The following is an 18,394-nucleotide window of genomic DNA, read 5'->3' as shown; positions in this document are numbered from 1 at the left end:
TTTTTGCCAGCTCCGGGTGTCGGAGGAGTCGGGCTGAAGCTGACTGCTCCGAAAAAAACCCGCTTTCCCACGAAAAAAGAAGTTTCGGGCGCGGGGGCGGCGGGCGGGGAGGGGGGGGGGACACGACCTGTTCGGCCGTGTCTCCGCCCCACCTCCCCACGCCGGGCCGAGCCCCCCGAAATGCCGCTGGGGGATGCAGGGAGCGGCCGCGGGCGCCGGCCACACCGAGAAGTCGAACAAAACCGGTTCCTCGTTGTTAGCGGTTCCTTCTCTTATTATTTTTTTTTTTCCCCTCGAAACACAGCTTTTTAAAAATTAAAATTCTTCTCAAAATATCGAAAGCCTGGGTTTGTGCACAATGGGTCCGCGTTCCTGCGGCTGCGGGCAGAGAGGGTTTAACCCGCGTTTCTTTTTCCTCTGCTCGTGGTTACTGGGGAACAGTTAGTTGTACGCGAACCCCAAGTAAGATAAAAACAAAATGAACGCCCTGGCTGCTACTCAGGGCAGCGATAATCGCAACGAGATATAAAAATACGGCCGCTAATAGTTGTCGGGGGTTACAGGCGACCGAAAATCGTCCTAAGAACGGGAAGCGATCGAGGTCTCCCTGTTGGGGTACGGCGGCCGCGCTCCGGGGGCGCACGCACCTGCCTCACAAAACCACAGGAGCAGCGGGGGGGATTTTATTCTTTATTTTTTTTTTTTTTTAATTGTGACGATTTACCCCCCCCCTTTTTTTATTTTAGTTGTAGGTAGACAGGACCACTCTGAATGGCGCAAAAATTTCTGTAAACAATGACGCACAAAAACACCTCCCCTCCCTTCCCCCCCCCGCCCCCCCCCGAAATGAAACCGAGACCCCCCAAAAAATGGAGGGGAAAAGAAACGGGAGAGGGAAAAAACATAATAATAATAATAATAGCAATAATAATAATAATAATAATAGCGTTTCCCTCTCCATTCCTTCCCCCGCAGTTTTGATTTTATTTTTGGAGCATCAGTCTGTCTCTTTCTCTCTCTTTCTTTATTATTTTTGTTTTTCCTCCTTTTGTGTGTGTGTGTTTGTGTGTGTGTGTGGGTAGTGTGTGCGCTCTCCCCTCCAGCCTTCACCAAGTCCATTGCTGAGCTTGTACCAAATGGTGTGCTGTGGGGTACTGGGGGTTGCTGGTAGCGCTGTACTGGGCGTTGTATTGCATATGCTGTAGAGACTGGGCGCTATAGGCGGAGAAGGGGATTCCCGTCTGGAAAGTCGCGGCTGCCAAGTCCTGAGCTTTGAGCGTGTGGCAGGGCTTGCCGTCCCTGACTAAGACCGGCACGGCCACCCGCCGCGGGGAGGGAAGAGGAGTCACTTCCATACCTTTCTCGGCCCGGGCCCGCTTCATCTTGTAGCGATGGTTCTGGAACCAGATCTTCACCTGGGTGGGGGTGAGGCGGATCAGGCTGGCCAGGTGCTCCCGCTCCGGCGCCGACAGGTACCGCTGCTGCCGGAACCGCCGCTCCAGCTCGTAGGTCTGCGCCTTGGAGAAGAGCACCCTCCTCTTCCTCTTCTTCCCCGCGTCCCCCCCGCCCGACGCCTCCTTCTCGTTGTCGGGCGACTCGTCGGCCGACGGCTCCGGCGACTTGCCGGAGGGGTCCTGGCCACCGCCGCCGGCCGTTAGCCCGTGCACTGCGGAGAGTCCCGTTAGCGGGGGGGGGGGGCCTGGGGGGGGAGGGGGGGCTCCGCGCTGCGCAACCCCTGCCGCCCCCCGCATCCCTCCCGCCGATCCCGCATCTTTCCCGCTGACCCCGCATCCCTCCCGCCGCCCGGCCGCTCCCCCGCCGTAGAGAAGGGATGGATGGAGGCACCGGCGCGGGGCTCAGCCACCCGTGGCGAACGGTAGCCCACCCCCCTCGCCCCGCCGCCCCGGGGAAGCCCCCGCGGGCGCGGAGCCGCTCGCTGCCCCGTCCCCGTCCCCGCTGTGCGGTACTCACGGGAGTATTGGATGCCCTCGGCGCTCGCCAGCCAACGCGTGTAGGGATTATCGCTATTATCATAGAAAGGGTTCTTCAAAGGCAGCGTCTGAACAGTGTCCAAGGGGGTTTGTCCCAAAACTCCCGCTTTCTTGGGCGGCTCCGGCGCCTCGCTCTCTTCCTCGCCGCCCTCCGCGGCGGAGCCGTCCTCATCGTTGGTGTCAGGGAGGTCCAAAATGTCCTTCACCGAAAAGCCCGTCTTTGTGTTGGTCAGAGACATGGTCCGGCCAAATTTAGGCGAGGAAAGTTGGAGGAGCGGCTCCGCCGATCCGCCGTGTCACGGGCGCACACGCACACGCGGAGCGGCGGCGGCAGCACCGCACACGCACACGGCAGCCGGGGGCGGCGGCACGCGTGGAGGAGGGAAAAAAAAAAAAAAAAAAGAAGAAGAAAGAATAATACGGATTTATAGAAAAATAACCGAAGGGTTTTGTGCAAAAGAAGAAGCGGAGCCCCGGCCGCAGCGGTGGATCTCTGCGGCGATGGTTTCTACGGGCTTGCTCTGCCACGGGGGAAATTCAGAGAGCGGGAGCAGCAGCTGGCTTCGGAAATAGTTTGTAACTCCAGGGGAAAGGGGGACAGACACGCCAAAAAAAAAAAAAAAAAAAAAAAAAAGGAAAAAAAAAAAAGATCACTTCTGGATCTTGCTTAAACACCCCGAACCCGTGCCTGCCGCTTGAAAAACCCGAGCCATTGCTGGAGCGAACAGTCCATATAAGGCTGGTCCCCACACATGAACCTGCCGAGAGGAGGGAGAAAAAAAATACATTAAACCCGGGAAAGGTTGGCCACGTGTGGGCGGGTCTTGGAAGTCAAGTGGATGAAGACAGTGTTTGCAGATGTGAAATTGCGGGTTTTGGGCGAGCTCCGAGCTTCCACCATTGGTGATGAGTGGTATAACGTGTCAGTTAATTACCGGCGTGGGGAGGGCCCTTCCGCGGGTGTGTGTGTGTGTCAGCGAGAGAGGGAGGGTGTGATTTTCTTTTTTTTAAACACAGTATTTACATACAAAGAGCCTCGCACACCAGCCCGATATTCCGCACGCTCCAAAGTGTGTTTTCCACCGATTGCCTTGAAAAGCAGGGAGGGGAAAAAAAAATTGGCGGGGGGGGGGAGCGATAAGGAGCGAGGGAAGCTGGGTGCGCGATTTCCCACCCCTCCCGCGCGGGCTGAGCGCCCACGCAAACCCGGTGGCAGCGCTTTTTTTTTTTTTTCCTTTTTTTTTTTTTTTTTTTTTGCGCGGGGACGCGCTCAGAGCCCGCGCGGGACCGAAACGAGAGGCGGCTCAGATGGCAAGAGACCAACTTATCTAAACCGCCTAGGTCAATATTTTGGTTGAGGCTTAGGGATGAACGCTGGAAATTAAACAGCAAGTAATTGATTCTAGTTTGCTCCGAAATTAACTGAACTGGCAAAATGCGATCGTCAGTCACGACCCGGCGAGATCCGGGAGGTGATTACTTGGGGGGGGGCTTTATTTGAAGAGGTCTCATTGATTTTGCCTCCTTCTTCCAGGGGAATAAAACCCAGACCGCTTGGTTAATTTAATGGGCTGTAGCCCAATGGACTTTCAAATTGGACTGAATTCATTTTTTCCTTTTCCCTTTATTTTCCAGGACCTGGGGAAGGAGGGGGATAAAGAAGGGGTTGCTTTCCAAAGGGCGTTTTGGAAGGCCGTAATCTCCAGGTGTCACACGCGCACACAGCGCCGGCAGCCGCGGAGCCCCGCAGCATCCGCGGACGCGGGTGACGACGGAAAGGCGCGGAGCAGAGGCTCCCCCTGCCCGGCCCGAGGCTGCAGACCGCCCCCCTTCCCAGCTTCTTCCCTCTCTATCTGTCTGCCGCTAACTTTTATTTTCATTTTCCTTCATCCTGCCCTTTCCTGCACCCGCCGAGGACCCTTGGCCGTGCGTACCCTCGCCGGGCATGGCCCGGACGTTTTCCTTCCCTTTCCCTTTCCCCTTCCTTTTCCTTTTCCCTTTCCCTTTCCGAAGCGCCCCGCAGCCGGACCCCGGCCCGGGACGGGCTTGTACTCGGGCATGATGATGGTGTGCGGGGTGGGGGGGGCTACAATCTGGGAAGGGGCTTCTCACCACCACCTTTATTTCTGGGAAAGAAAAGTTGGCCGAGTTCCTCTTCCAGGAGGCAGGAGCGGGAATGGTGCTGCTGGTGGTGGGAAGGGGAGGAAGATGGTCCCTCAGACATCCTCCTGTTTGCCGATCAATGTGTTCGCACCTTCCCCTCCTCTCCCTCCGCGCTCCCCTCATCTTTCCTCCCCCAGCCCCCACCCTGCCTCCCATAAAGTATGTGATGTGGCTGACAATGCCCAGGGATTTTCCCCCCCCCCTTTTTTTTTTTTTTTTTTTTTTTTTAAGCGAGCCCCTGAGCACATCCTGGGTGGTCGGACCCGCGCAAACACAAATACAACCCTATGGCTAAGCTGGAAACAATGTCCGCAATGTAGACAAATGTCCGGCTTCTGTTGGAACCCTTTGTCTCGGCGCAGTTTTTGCATTTATTTCAGTGGCGAAATAATACGTGATTGACGCCCTCTTTCAATGTGTCCTAACTGTTGGGAATAAATCTGAGGTTGTTCCTAGTTGTCATGGTATTCAACCGCACTCAATGGCTATCTCTTCATCCATTTCGGAGTCCTTCCTCGATATGGAGGGAACCACTCGGGCGGGCGCTCCCCCGCTCCGCTCCCCTTTCCCCGGCGGGAGGGGCTTGAGACACGCACCAGGCAGAGAGCTTTAATTTCCAGCAAATCTCGGCCTTATCGATTGATTTATTTCCCGCCCCCCCCCACCCCAGCTCCGCCGCGGCTCGACCTGCCCGGAGCGGGGGAGGCGGCGGCGTTTCGCTCGCTTGGGGCAGGATGGGGTTTTAATTCCTTCCCGAGGGGGAAAAAAATAGACGGAATAAAAGCGACAATCGCGACAGCGGCAGGAGGACCGTACAACGTCCCGAAATAAAGAAGCCAAGCCGAGGAAGGACGGGCAGAGCACCTCCGGGGCGGCGGAGCTGGCGGCCCGTTCCGTTCGGGCAGCTCCGCTCCTCGGGCCGGGGTGTGAAGGGACGGACGTTAAATAATAATAATAATAATAATAATAATAATAATAATAATAATAATAATAATAATAATACAACCCCACACGAACCCAAACAGACGCGCAAATGCCACAGCACGGGCAGAACGTCCTGCAAACCCCTCGCAAGGTGGGGCCCGACGGGGCGGCGGGAGCGGGGGGTTCCCACGGGAGGAGGCCGGGCCGTGAAGACGGACACGGCCCCGGGGGTCGCCGCGGGCCGGCCACAATGGTGGACACACAAAGCCCCACGCCTCCCCGGGCAACGCTGCGGGGCGAGACCCCTCTCCCTCCGGGACGCCATGACGTCACCGGCGGGGGGGTGACGTGAGAGCCGCTCCGGCCCTTTGACGTCAGGTGGGGTCGCGGGGCCGGGACGCAGCCTGTGCCCAGAGCCGCGCTGCCTGGGAGGGGGAAAACCCGACGGCAGCCCGGTGACTATCGCGACAGAGCCAGGGGGTGCTCCCCGCCACCCTTTCCCCCTGCTGTGTCCCTCTTAAAGAGCCTGCCAGGGGTGGTCCCCAGCCCGCTGCCCCTGGGGGCTCGCCCGGGGCGGGGGGGTTATTTGCACAAGCCCACGGGTGGCCGGCGGCACGGTGCGTGTACACAGGCTGAGTGGATGCACTTCAGGAGAAGTGCCTCTGCTAGCGGGGGAGTGTTTACCTGTTTACTTTCACAGGTAGCTCAAACACCCGCCATTCGCCTCCGCTCCCTCTCCCTTGTTTATCCCCCCCCGCCGCCCCCCCGCAGCATCTGCGTGGGGAGCGCCCCCCTACACCACACGGGCGGTGGGTGTTGATTTTAGCGGCGTTAAAGCTTTTTTTTTTTCTTAAGAGGGAGGAAGAGACACTCGGTGGGGGACAGGAGAGGGAAAGAGCCCTTCTGAGCGGCTCTCCGCGGCTGCGGTGCCCGGCAAGGCAGGCGGAGCGGGGTTTCCCCACGCCACGGGCGGGCCGTGGGCCGTGTTTTTACGCGGCGCGGTGCCTCGTTTCTCCCCTCAAGAGTTTCTCCTCCGGCCGGCGGCCCGAGCGCTCCCGCTCCCCGCAAGGCGCCGGGTCTCTCCCTCTGTTTTAAGCCCCCGACTTCATTTCCTTCTCTGTCGAGCGATATCATATACATATATCATAGATAATAATACAATCTATTTATATAAAATGAATAAAAGGGTGTTTGGCGGGAGCCTTCCACTGCTTCCCCCCTCCCAGCGCGGTTTGCTCGCCCTGACCTCTAACCCATCCCCGCATCGCATCGCCGATAACAGCCGTCAAGTGGATTAGTTTACTGTTTGATTAGACCAAAGGTGCGAGCTATTGTTTTCCCTCGCTCCAGACCACAAATAAATAAACAAGGAGGACTGCACCTTGCCGCTCGGTACGGATTAGCGAAGCCCACACAAAGCCTTTGTTAGAGGGACAGGTTTATTTTACCTTTCAGAATGAGCTACACTTGAAATAAATAGGGAAAGGGAAGCGCAGCCCATGCCGCTCCTGCTAATTGTTATTAGGAGCTTCACCTCGGGAGCATCCCCTGTAAGCAACACCCTCTTTGTTTTAAAGTGTGGCAGGGGAAAGGAGAGACGCGTCTTTACAGAGGACATCTTTTGTTGGTGATAAAATAACTAAACAAACAAACAACAACAAAAAAAAATCAAAACAAAACTGTCGCTTCTAAATATACCTCCCGAGAGCCCCGCACAGAGGGTTTTAAATTGCATTTTTCCCGGGATAAAGCGGTAGCTCCGCAGAGATGCTGCCGGCTCGGCGGCGGCTCCGGCTCGGAGGGGACGCGGCGGCGCCAGGCCGTGGGAAAGGGAGCGGGGACGGGGAACCCACGGCACCGGGTTGCCTCGCACACCGGCATCCTGGCCGGGGGAGGGGGTGTAAAAAAAATCGTATTTCCTCAAATCAGGAGGTACCAGAGCCCGCTGAATCCTCCGTCGCTTTCAAGAACTTAATTGTAACGTGCGGGGCTCGGAGTTTCTGCGGGGTGAAATTCCCGTCTCTTTTCACGGCTGGAAAAATAGCATTAACAAAGGCGTTAAGGATGCTTTGGGGGAAAAGAAAAAAAGAAAAAGAAGAAGGGAAAAACAGTGGGAAGATTCTCCCGTATACAGAAGGGGAGCCGACACCAGCTTTCCCTACCGAGGCTCAAGAGAAAGCCCCTGCCACCCCCAAAATCCCGGCGCCGGCCTGCCTTTCTTCCGCAGACAATTAAATCTTCTCCAGGACATAGGAATCTAAATAAGCTTTCCTATTCTCACGATTACTCTATCTCCTTCCCCCCGAAGCTTCAAAGACGGAGAAATCCTCACTATTCACCGATATTACTTATAAATTTGTAGATCTAGATCTAGCCTGCCCTCCAACCAACCTCCCGAGGTGGCGAATTGTAATAGAAATTGGGATTTTTTCCCCCCTCCTCCCTGGGGGCTAACGGGGTTATGTCAGAGCCGGAGGGCACATGTTAGGGCTTTGATAAATGCACTTTAATGAGATCTTTGAAAATATTGCCAATAGTGGCGGAGGCAGTTTGTTAAGGCCATGCGTGCGAGCACAAAGCCGGCAGCCCGCAGCCCCCCGCATCCCGACCCAGTTATTTGTTTGTCTTATTTAATTTCCACCCCCCCCCGCCTTCCCCGGTGGAAGCTTTAAACCCGGCCCGGGGCCTCCCTTCCCCTTCCACTCTATTATAAACTGTTCTATTTGCCGGGCAAACGTTTCATGCCCCCCCCTCCCCCCCCGCCCCCAGCGAGCCCCCCGGCTGTATTCGTTCCCGTCTCTCTCATGATTAAACGTGTCCCAACGCGATTAAGCTTTGTCAGAGATGTTTCTCCTCGGGAAGGAAAATCCGGCCCGTTCCGCCGCGGGCGATGGGAATGCGGGGGATTTACGGCCGAGAGCACTTTCTTATCTGAATTTACTTCTCGCACCCGCACGCACAACACGGAGGGCTTAGCGGGGAGCCCGCGCAGGTAGCTGGTGGGTGCGCGTCGCGAGTGGGGATGCCGGGGGCGGGTGGTGGGGGGAAAGGGTTGGTCCACGTTAATCCCCCGAGGAAGACTCCGCTGGTCGCACGCCCTGCTCCGGGCGGGGGGGGCGCGTGTGTCAGGCTCTTTTCGGGAGAAGGGTCCACCCGGGGGGACCCGACCCAAGTACTCGGTCCCGAGTCGGGGCGACACGAGCGGCGTGGGCAAAGCCGGGGAAACGAAGGGAAGAAGTGAAGGAGGGGGGAGCGGGGCGGCGGGCAGCGCCGGGGCCGGGCGGGGGCCGGGGCCATTCCCGGTCCTCTGGCGTACTCTGCCGTCGCAGCCGAGAAGTGTCCCGCCGTCGGGGCAGCGTTGGGGGGGGCGGGGGGGGGAGTGCCCCCGTCTCTCCCCTCCCCGGGCTGGGCGGCCGGGCGCTCACCGGAGCCAGGGGCGGGCCGGGCCGGCGGAGCCCCGCCGTCGGGGCAGGGGGACGCGCCCCACCTCCCCGCTCCTCCAGCGGCCGCTCAGCATCAACTTCTACCTGCGTCCCCCACGGCCCCCAACCCCCCCCCACCGCCCCGCAAGCCCCTTCCCACCTGCTGCTCCCCAAGCCGTCTCTCCGCCGGGTTCCCCCCCCCTTTTTTTTACCCCCTCTCCCTCTGCTCTGTCACCGACGCGGACCCTTGCCGCTCGGGGACACCCCGCCGCCCCCCTGCCCACCGCGGCGGGGCTCACCTGGGGCCGGGGGGTCCCACCTGGGGGCCGGGGGTCCCTAGGCGGGCGGGGGCTGAGCGCGGCGGCGGCGGCGGCTCCGCGCCTCTCGCATTGTCTCCGGCGTGTGCAGGGCGGCCGCTCCTTCCTCCGGCTTTACATCGCGCGGTCTGTTTGCTTTCCTCCCCGGCGAGTGACGCCAGGCGAAATACTGGCCATATGTTCAGCGGTAATAAATTGGTTATAAGCGCAAACACGCCGGTTCCTGGATGGCTCTTTTAAGCCTGCCCCGGCCCTGCCGCTGAGCCGGCCCCTCTTCCCCCGGGGGGCAGAGCCCTCCCCCCGGCCCCCCTTCCCCAAAGATGCGGAGAAGCCGCTTTCTGCCGCCGCGGGGACTCCGGCCCCCCCCCGCCCCCGGCACCCAGCACTGCCCAAATCCTCCCTCGCCCCCAGCTCCCACCTCGCTTCTTCACACCTCCCTCGCCTCGGGGCAGCCCTCAACTTCCCCCGGCCCAGCCCGGGCTGCTCTTTAACAAGCTCGCCCTCTATAAATCGCTCGGTAGCTAAGACGCTATAAAAACCAAATAGCCAGATGTGGCACGTTATTTATGTGTGAAAGCTCGTTTACATTAGATATGCTGATCCAAGCTTTTGATAGCGGGGGTTTGCGGGAGATTAGAGCTGGGTTGCCAGAGACGGCTCCAGCTGCAGCCCCCCTCCTCTGCCCCATTTTGGTTTTCGTTTTTTGTTTTTAATTTTATTTTTTTTTATAATGGTAATTTTATCTATTTATGTGTGTTTTTTAAGGGGAGGGACGAAGAAAAGGTGATGGGGGGGTGCGTGTGTGGGGGGGGAGTGGCGCTGTCCGACTGGGGATGGGGATGGAAAGTGGTACCTGGTGGCAAGAGGCTCCTGCAAAAGGTACGACCCCCCCTGCGAATACAGATAGAAACACGAAGAGGTTACAGCTGGCCAGAAGGGCTTTCTGGGCATCCGAGCCTGGCAGTCCATCTTCCTTCCGAAGGCTGTGGCTTAGGTAAACACCACCACTGCCACCATCACCACCACAGCCCCACTGCAAGGCAAGCCCTGTGGCTGCTGCCCTCCAACCCCCACCCCGAAGGGGTCCACGCCATCGGGCCCAGGTGAAGTCAGGGCAGCTCCCTGGAATCCAAGCCCCACGCAGCGAAAGGCTGTGCTGCCGCATTGTAACCCCCAGGGTCCGCAGCAGCGTAACCCTTGAGGCATGCTTCAGACATTTTCGGGACAAGACCCACCCCACCCCCATCACCCCTCACCCCATCACCCCTCGTCTCTCTAGGAGGAAGCACAGAGTCTTCTTGAAGGAGAGGGTTCACTGGTGACTGCTGGAGCCAGAGGGAAGGTCACAGGGACCCTTCTCCATCTCACCTCATCTGAATTCTCTCCACCACCTGCCGTATTTTTTAAAGCACTGGAGAGACCTTGGACTCCTCTGTGAAACTCCCCAGGGCCCAGGACAGATATCTCTTTAGCTAAATACCCCGGTCACAGGCGGGTCTAACAGAGCTGCCCGCAGATAAAGTGATTGATCCTTATAGTAATCAATAAAGATCTTGTTCTGAGCAATTAACAACTTTGCCAATCTTGTTTTGTTTGGATAAAAAAGTCCCCAGATTGCTGACGGAGGGACTGAAATTAGGGGAAAAATATCCTGTTGCCCACATAAAAATACAAGTGTAAATAGTTAGCTCTTTATTTACATACCTGTGAAGCCTTCAGCTTCCATATCAAGAAATTCAGTCTGAATGTCTGGGATATGTCTTCTGTATCCCCAGGGAAAGCTGCACAGGGGGAATCGGAGCTTGCGCTTCTAATACATTTGGTTATAAACCTGTATAAGAGGTGTGAGCTTGCGGACACACTGTGCATGCAGGTCCCACCGCAGCAGAGCCGGCTGTGTCCTGGGCTGGGGGAGCGGGTCCCATCACCTTCCCAGCTGTGGCTCCTGCCTCCCTGCCATCCACACAGCACGGCAGGAGGAGGAGCGTGGGAGAAAGGCAAGGGTGCAACAGCTGGATTTGGGGCAGGTGAGGGAGGGCCAAAGGGGAGCAAACTGGGAACTGAAGGAGGGAGGGAAAAAGAGGCTGGGAGCGGCTGGATGAGGAGATGGGGCTGGAGGCGAGGAGAGGACAAGGATGGTCCATAGCTACAGGAGCAGCAAGCTGTGCCTTCAGGAGGCTGATTCAAGCCTGGGCTCCAGGGGCTGCTCCTGCCCGGTCACTGACAGCAAACCTCCAGGCAAGGTACGGCTCTTAGCCCCAGCCTGATGGGTACTAAGTGACTGAGTGACATGGGACCTGCTTACTGACGGTGCTCTGCAGTCCAATGGACTGCAGGGGTCCAGGCCCTGCAGATATCCCCAGTGACAGTGACAAGCTGTCTCTGAGAATATTGTGAACCATGCAGTTACTATTTCATTAGCAAAAGCATTTTGTATTCATTACTGAAAGCAAACCTTTTTGGAGAGCTTTTTGGCACCTGATGCGTGTGTCCAACCATCCCCTAGAACTGCTGAAAGCCAAACTGTCACGTCCTGTGAAGGAGAGTAAAGTGATCAATGTGGATTTCCACACCAAATGCACATGGCTTTTTTTCGCCCAGTTGGGGAAATTAAGTCTTTATTGGTGAGTAAAAGCAGGTTGGGTGGTTTTATCAGAGGGTATATTTCAGAGGTGGGGGAGGCTTTTTAGGTATTTATTTGTTTGTAGATTCATGGGTAAATGCTGCTTCAGGAGAAAAGGTGGAAGAGGACAGGATACCTTTTCTATGAGGGATTCCTTAAACTGCCCCAATAATTCTAACAGTTTTGTTGGAGAAGGCTGGACTCTCAAACCATAAGGATGTGTTGGGAAGAGCTACCAGATCCCTTCCAGTTCCAGGGAGAGAATAAATAACATTGAGCCAGTGATAAGCTGCTGCTCAACCCTCCACCCGTGGTCAGGTGCCCTCCCCATCTCCTGCTCCTTCAGCAGGTCTGTGGGACAGCAGATGTCTGCTTCCCCCATCCATCCCCATTGCCCTCCCTCCCAGAACCCAAAACACTGCCCATCTGGAAAAGGCAGGAGTGGAAAACCCTTCTCCTAAAAGAACATTCACAGTCACCTGGAGAGGTAGGTGTGCAAGGTGGACAAGTTGGACCCCAGTTTGGAGAGGTTGGGATGGGCTCCACCTTGTTATCGGATGGTTATTTCCAAGTATCTGCAGTCACAGCCTTAGCTTCTCTTGGCCAGAGTCCACACGCCCCTGGTTGTGGTCAGGACCATGAGTTACCAATCTCTGTGTGTCCCAGAAGAGGGAAAAGGGCTTTTCCCATTTCGAGGCTTAGTCAGCTTCCCAGCAGGCTCTTCCAGCTGCGAGGGCTGGCAGAGCTGCGTGCCCCCCTCCTGCTGGTTGCTCAAAGGGTAAGGTGACAACCCTGGGCCAAGGGGACCTGAAGACGTGTGAGCTGCTGTCATGCAACCACGGGCTCCAGGGAGAGCCCTTCTCAGGGGCTGAGCTTTGGGCTGTGGCCCCTGGAGTGCGTGGGCGTCTGTGCCAGTTAGGACCAGATCCAGAGCCTGGGCTGTCTGCACAAGCTGGGGCAGACATGAACCCAAGCGTTCCCGAGACGTCCCTAAATCTGGGGACAAATCTTTTCTTGCAAATCAAAGGGAAGTGCTAAGGGTTGGTGCCTGGGCTTGGGATGCTCAGGGTGGATCAGGTAGGGTGAAATAAACCCAAGATTTCCCTGGCTGAAGGAGTGTATTTCCACTTTTCATACACACGTGCCCACTCCTTTCCACAAACATGAAGACATTCCAAATGACCACAAGGACCTCTTCCCCTGGAGAGGACAAGAGCTCAGGGAAGGCATTCTTTTAGCACCGCGTGTCAGGAGATGTTGTGTTTCGGTGAAGAGCAGGAACAGTTTCTGTGAAGTCTGGACTGAATTGCCTCTTGTTCCAGCCTGTTTTTCATGATGAATAGAAAGGACAACCTGTTCACCACCTAAGTCTTTGATGCCAGGGCCAGTGATGGAGGAGATGGGAGAGGGGATGGGGGAGCGGCCGCTTTAACAACCACCGCGCATGCTGAGTCGGGCGACCGGTGTGTTTGAGGAGCCAGGAGAAGACTATCTCTGCCAGCAGAGCTGTGGCGTGTACACACCTGGGATTAACAGATGGCCGCAGGTTGTCCCTGTGGGTTTGAGCACACAGCACAATCTGGCAGCAGCAAAGCCCGCTCTCCGGGATGGGGGTTTGCTCTGGCTCTTGTCCATATTGTCTTGGCTGGCTGGAGGAGGGGAGGGGAAAGGTGAAGCCTAAGGAGAGGTAGATGTGAATTGCCCATTTCGGCCAGATTTGATTTGGAAGTGGGCATCCATCCTTTGTTTTCTTATTTTATGTCATTTTTTTCCTGGGGGTTGCAATGGGGAGGAGCAGGAGCCCAGTGTTGGTGAGAGCTGGTGGGGCACAGAGGCTGGTGCTGGGAGGGCTGATGGGGACACAACAGCCTCAAGTCACGACATCTGTGCTCAGACACCAGCCTTTGGCCACGGGAGACGGTGTGCTGGGGGGCTGGTGGGGAGCAGAGGGGTCCTGTAACATTGGCAGTTTTGCACAAGCTCTGGAGAGACTCCCTGGGGATGCTGTGGGCTTCCCGGTGGTCTCACCTTCCTGGCAAAGTCACTGCTGTTCATCGCACATATAAAGGGGGAATTTTCCTAGTGTTTTCAAGTGAAGGTCCATGTCCATGGTGAGGAGGAGCTGTCAGTCCAAAAAGGGTGAGAGGGAGGGATCTCCTGGTGATGCCCATAATGTTTCCCACCCAGATTTTCTTCTCCCCTCTTAACCAAGCCCGTCCATCTACTTGTCTTTGCTCATAGCTAACCTTGCTCTTTCTACCTGCACCCCAGTTTTTGGATGACACTTGCCATTGCGATGTTTGACTAAGAATTCCTATGGAAGATCCTTTAGATGGATGTAGCTCTCAGTGGACCTGCCATGAAAAATAGGTACCCATATGTTCAAACTCTCCTGTTTCCCATGGGCAGTAGGGAAAGATGGGCCTTCCCAAACTATTTTGCCCAATTTTACTAATCCTGAAGATGAAATAGATTCACTGGTGTGCGTGAAGAGGTGTGAAAGAACCAAAGCGCGTTTAAAAAAAAAGAAATCCAAGGGAAAGAAAGTGACATTGATGTTGTAAACCCTGCGAGCGACATGGGAACCAACTGGGAAGCCAAAGATAAGGAGCGTATCATGGCGTATCGCGGGCGCCCCATCAATCACTCGTCCGTCTCCAGGCACGCGGACCCCGGTGCAGCAGGAGCGGATGGGAGCATGGCTGCGGCATCACTGTCAGTAGGGATCAGGGAGGCTGTTGGTGGGGATGCTGCTGACACAGGTTGCGGTGCCGGCTGGCATCAAAGGAGAAATTGCATGAGCAGCTGGTAAGATCGGGGTGGCATCACCTGTTCCAGTGGCTTCCTGGGAAGTGCCCAGGGAGAATTTAACCTGATATCATCCCCAATACACTGATGGAGACGGGACTCATTGGCTACAGAGATACCCTGGGAGATCTAGGAGCTGAAATAAAGTGCTGCTTGGTTCATTTTTGATGTGTTTTCATCACTTTTCAACTGAACTTCCCCATCACTAATGATGTTACCTGGGCTTCGCTACGCAAAACCCCAGTGTGGAGGTTTTGGAATGGAATGGAAGCACCGACTGCTGACCTTCCTGGGCACATCCAGAGCTTGGCGTGCTGACGTGCAGCCACAAAACCCTGCCCCGAGCAGGTCAACAGCACCATGGACTTCAAGGACTTCCCTGGGAAAACCGTGACAAATCCAAAGTGACAGTGTGATGGAGAATACTGCAAGGGTTGTTCAAAGTTGGGTTGATAGGGGGCTTACTGCCCCGTTTCTTTCATTTCCATGGGAACGTGATACAAATCTAGTGATAAGAAAAGTTAAGCTCTGCCCACCGTGGAACAGTGCAGCTTTTGTGGGGGCTGCCCCGATGGGGGGATGGACAAACCCTGTTCCCTACAGCTCTGCACCTTGAGGACCAACACTGGGAAAGCTAATCTGGGGTGGGAATGGGGAGCAGAAGGCTCTGTAAACAGTGGGAAGAGAGAGAGGAGGCTCCGAGGTCTATGACAGCCCGGGCAGGAGTCTGCATAGTCAGGACCTCCTTGAGAAGACCGTGCAAGGGACCTTTCCCGAGAGCACACTTGACCAGGTTTTCCTCATTAGAGCCTCTCCTGGGCCTAGGGAAAGGGTCCTCCTTGCATGCAGGGCACAGCTAGGTGCCAAACGAGGCTGCCCACCCTCTCTCACCGCCCACCTCTGCCCACCCACATGTCCCCAGAGAGCTACATAAGCCCTGCCTGAGGGTTTGCCCAGGCTTTGCTGCCCAGGCTGCTCTCTCCCTGGGGCTTCTGGCAGATGCTGACACCCAAACGCAGGCAAGCAGAAGGCGAGGTAAAGGTGGCACGAACGTTACACATTAACAGTGCGACTGACTGCTTTTTTTCCTTCTGTCTCATAACCGTTCCTCTTTCTGGGGACCTTGGTGCGGCTGCTCTGGCTAATGTGTAATCCCAGATATTCGCTGCTCCCTTCCCCGAGGATGTCCCAGTAGCTAGGGTGGCTCAGTGAGGTGGGGGCTGTGCCTGTGGAGGTAGGTGGTGTGTGCTGGGGAGAGCATTTGATGGTCTTGTTCTTTATGGGTAAATATTTTTTAGTGCCCCTGAATGCTTCCTTGTGGGCATAAAGCAACCCTGGGGAGCTCTTGCACCAAAGTCAGCTTACACCGAGTCCGTTTTCCTGCTAAAGCCTGGATAACAAAGCACAAGTGTTTCCCCTGCCTGCTCGGCTGGGCTGCCTGGTCCATGGGGTCATGTTTGGGAGGGGAATGGCAAACATTGAGCTGCTGGACTTGTTAGCGGCATGGTGAACTTGTGCTGCGTCCTCTGGATGCTCAGGCTTAAGCTGCTGCGTGGTTGCTGTTTACATACACATTGAAACCAATAACGTTGTTGTAGCTATTGCTAAACGCAGCCTGGCCACAGTAATAATTAAAAAATAGATCGACTGGTACTTCTCCCTGGTGTAACTCTAACTTTTCTTGCTGTAGAGCTGTCTTTGTCGATTTGCGCTTTTTTTTATTCCCCCCTAAAACTCCGGTATCTGGGACTCCAAGCCCAGGAGGAAGTAGGACAAGCAACTGGCCAGCAGGTCTTAGCCAGGTGATAAGCTGTGATGTGATCCTCCTTTTCTTTAAAGCAAGATGGGAAGGAAAAAGTGCCCATTTTTGTTGTCGTGTCGTGTCCCCCCCCCTTTTCTTTTTTTTTTTAGTAAGTAGTTATGTTAGATAATGATTCTCAAGGGTGTGTTGGTTTTTTTCCTCTTTGTGCAACTAAGTCAACTCTTCTGCTTATGAGATAGTGCTACATACCCCATTTATTCCAATAGTAGGTCACATTACGTACTAATCAGGATGCTAAATACTGTCTGTAAACCAAAGTTTTTCATCAAAGGAAAAGACCTGAGTGAACAGCTGAGTCAAGTAATGAATATCAGGAGGGTTCCGCTCTTCAAAGGCGGAGAAACGTTGATTCTTTTTAAGATAAAAGCCTGACGTTTAAAAAAAAAAAAATAATTGGAAGTAAACCAAAAAGATTCACTTATCACAAAATATTATTCACACCAATAGCAGCAGTCTGATTGCCTCCCCCATGGGAAACTGGAGAGCGTTCTGCAGTCTCTAAAACTCTGATTCAAGTGAGAGGCAGAGAGGAGCGAAACTGCTGCTGGGTAGAAATCAGCCAGGTTGGAGATTTTGGTTTAGGGGTTCCTCAGAAAATTGGGTACCTTTAAAAAAGCTCGTCGCTAGGTGTGTGGAGGTGCTGGTTGCTTGGCTTTGCTGGGAGGAGAGCAGCATCGGCAACCCTGGCTTTGTCTCCAGGGCTTACCAAATCTGTTTGCTGCAATTATTTGAGGGTGTAGGGGGAAACTTGGAATTACGTCCTACTTCTACTGCTAAGTGTGCAAAGAAAAATCGGCAGGCCTTCAAAATGAGGAGATTAACGGGAAAAAAAGGGGGAGAAAAAAAACCCCAACACCTCCCTGTGAGCTATACAAGAGCAATTCTACTCTAGTCCTCTACAAAAGCCAAGCTCTTCCACGGAGCAGAGATGCAGGCAAGCTGATAAAGCTTTTGACTAGCGATTTAGTTGAATGCCGAATGCCTGACCCACATTATAATCTGAGGGTAATTAATAGGCTGTGATGTAGGTAGAGAGACGCCTGGGCTTTTTCTCATCGTACCTAACCAATTTGGGATTTTTTTTTTTTCCCTCCCTCTCCGAGATAACACTCAAATGTAGTGGAATGAAACCAAATGAGCTTCTTGGAGTCATTTTTGTATTTTGCCTCTGTAATCTCTGGGTTTATTTAAATGTTCTCGTTGCCGGTTATTTTCTGAAACTCTCTTTTTCATGTTGAACGTCTCCTGTTGAATAACTCCTCAGACACTATAATTTCAGGATCAACAATGATGCTGACAATAGAGGAAGAAATTACATTGTGAGGCACAGAAAAATGAGTCCATATCCCCATCTTTATTCTGCTGTTCAGAGAGCATCTACGTATCCCTATTCCAAAATAGTACAATGATCAACTTTCGCTTGGGCTGCTTTTGCTCAGATTTTTACAAAAGACAGAAGTACACGGTCACATTAAATAACTGGAAGCGCCGCGGGACTCGTGACCTCGGGTAGGAAAGCACATGATTTCAAGTGTATAAAGCAGATGCTCTCTGGGGAAGGGAATGCTTCAGGCAGCAGCAAGAAATGGTCGATGTTTCCAAAGCCCAAGACTGAAAATCAGGCTCTTTTGTTCCCATTTCTCCAGCCACTCTTGTTCCGACTTCCAGGAGGCTTCAGCTGAAGCTGTGGGTGGACGACAGTCCGCAGGCATCAGGGTACTTGAAAGTGTTGCTTTTCTTGGTTATAAAGCTGGTCCAAGCTTAAAGACATTTAGACACTTCTTCATGCAGTGCATCCCTAGTGGGGAATGTAGGTTCTTGTTCGGAGGGGGTTCTCTACCCTCCTGGCTGTCACCAAACTCATATCCTCAGACTCAGGATCCTTACGTAAAAAAAAAAAAATAAATCCCAAAGCCAAAAACCCCAACCAAAACTCCAAGAAACCCAAGGAAAGGCGTCACTTCCCTGCCCTTCTGCAGAGTCACCAGTCAAGGCTTGCCTTGAGGCACTTGTGCTCCTGTTTGCAAGGCTCAGAGCCACAACTACCCACAACTGGCCTCCTCTCTTATGCGATACCTACATTTTGGGTGCCCACACTCGCAGCTTGGGTGCTATAGTCCCCAAGGAGCCTGGATGCTTGCTTCCCATGCCATCCCAGCCTACCCAGGTAGGTCCCTCATCAGGTGGTGTGGTCTCTGCTCCTCAGGAGAAACTGGCTTATGTGAGTCCATGGCAAATTGCTTGTCTGATGTGCGCTACCTGACCACCAGAACAGTAATTAGCGTGGCATGCCGAGCCAGCGCCCTTCCCCTCGCTACCCCGCT

At 54.7% G+C, this 18,394-nt stretch overlaps 1 protein-coding gene across 1 annotated transcript; it reads right to left on the bottom strand.

Annotated features, from left to right (window-relative positions):
- Positions 1-959: 959 nt before the first annotated feature.
- NKX2-2 (NK2 homeobox 2) lies at positions 960-8,990 on the bottom strand. Its single transcript, XM_063330947.1, has 3 exons — positions 8,800-8,990; positions 1,972-2,749; positions 960-1,666 (listed from the first exon to the last, which is right to left on the bottom strand). The coding sequence occupies exons 2-3, from the start codon at positions 2,228-2,230 to the stop codon at positions 1,107-1,109; spliced, it is 819 nt and encodes a 272-aa protein (XP_063187017.1). The 5' UTR covers positions 2,231-2,749; positions 8,800-8,990; the 3' UTR covers positions 960-1,106.
- Between the last annotated feature and the right edge of the window lie 9,404 nt (positions 8,991-18,394).

The sequence above is a fragment of the Chroicocephalus ridibundus genome, chromosome 3 (assembly GCF_963924245.1).
Source record: "Chroicocephalus ridibundus chromosome 3, bChrRid1.1, whole genome shotgun sequence".
In the NCBI taxonomy this organism is placed as follows: Eukaryota; Metazoa; Chordata; class Aves; order Charadriiformes; family Laridae; genus Chroicocephalus; species Chroicocephalus ridibundus.
The sequence above is the reverse complement of the archived record's forward strand: the minus strand, read 5'-3'. Positions and strand labels throughout refer to the sequence as shown.

Coding starts and splice junctions, on each gene's coding strand:
- NKX2-2 (XM_063330947.1), bottom strand. CDS start 2,230: ATGTCTCTGACCAACACAAAGACGGGCTTTTCGGTGAAGGACATTTTG. Junction 1,667..1,971: donor CGAGGGCATCCAATACTCCC/GTGAGTACCGCA, acceptor GACTCTCCGCAG/TGCACGGGCTAACGGCCGGC.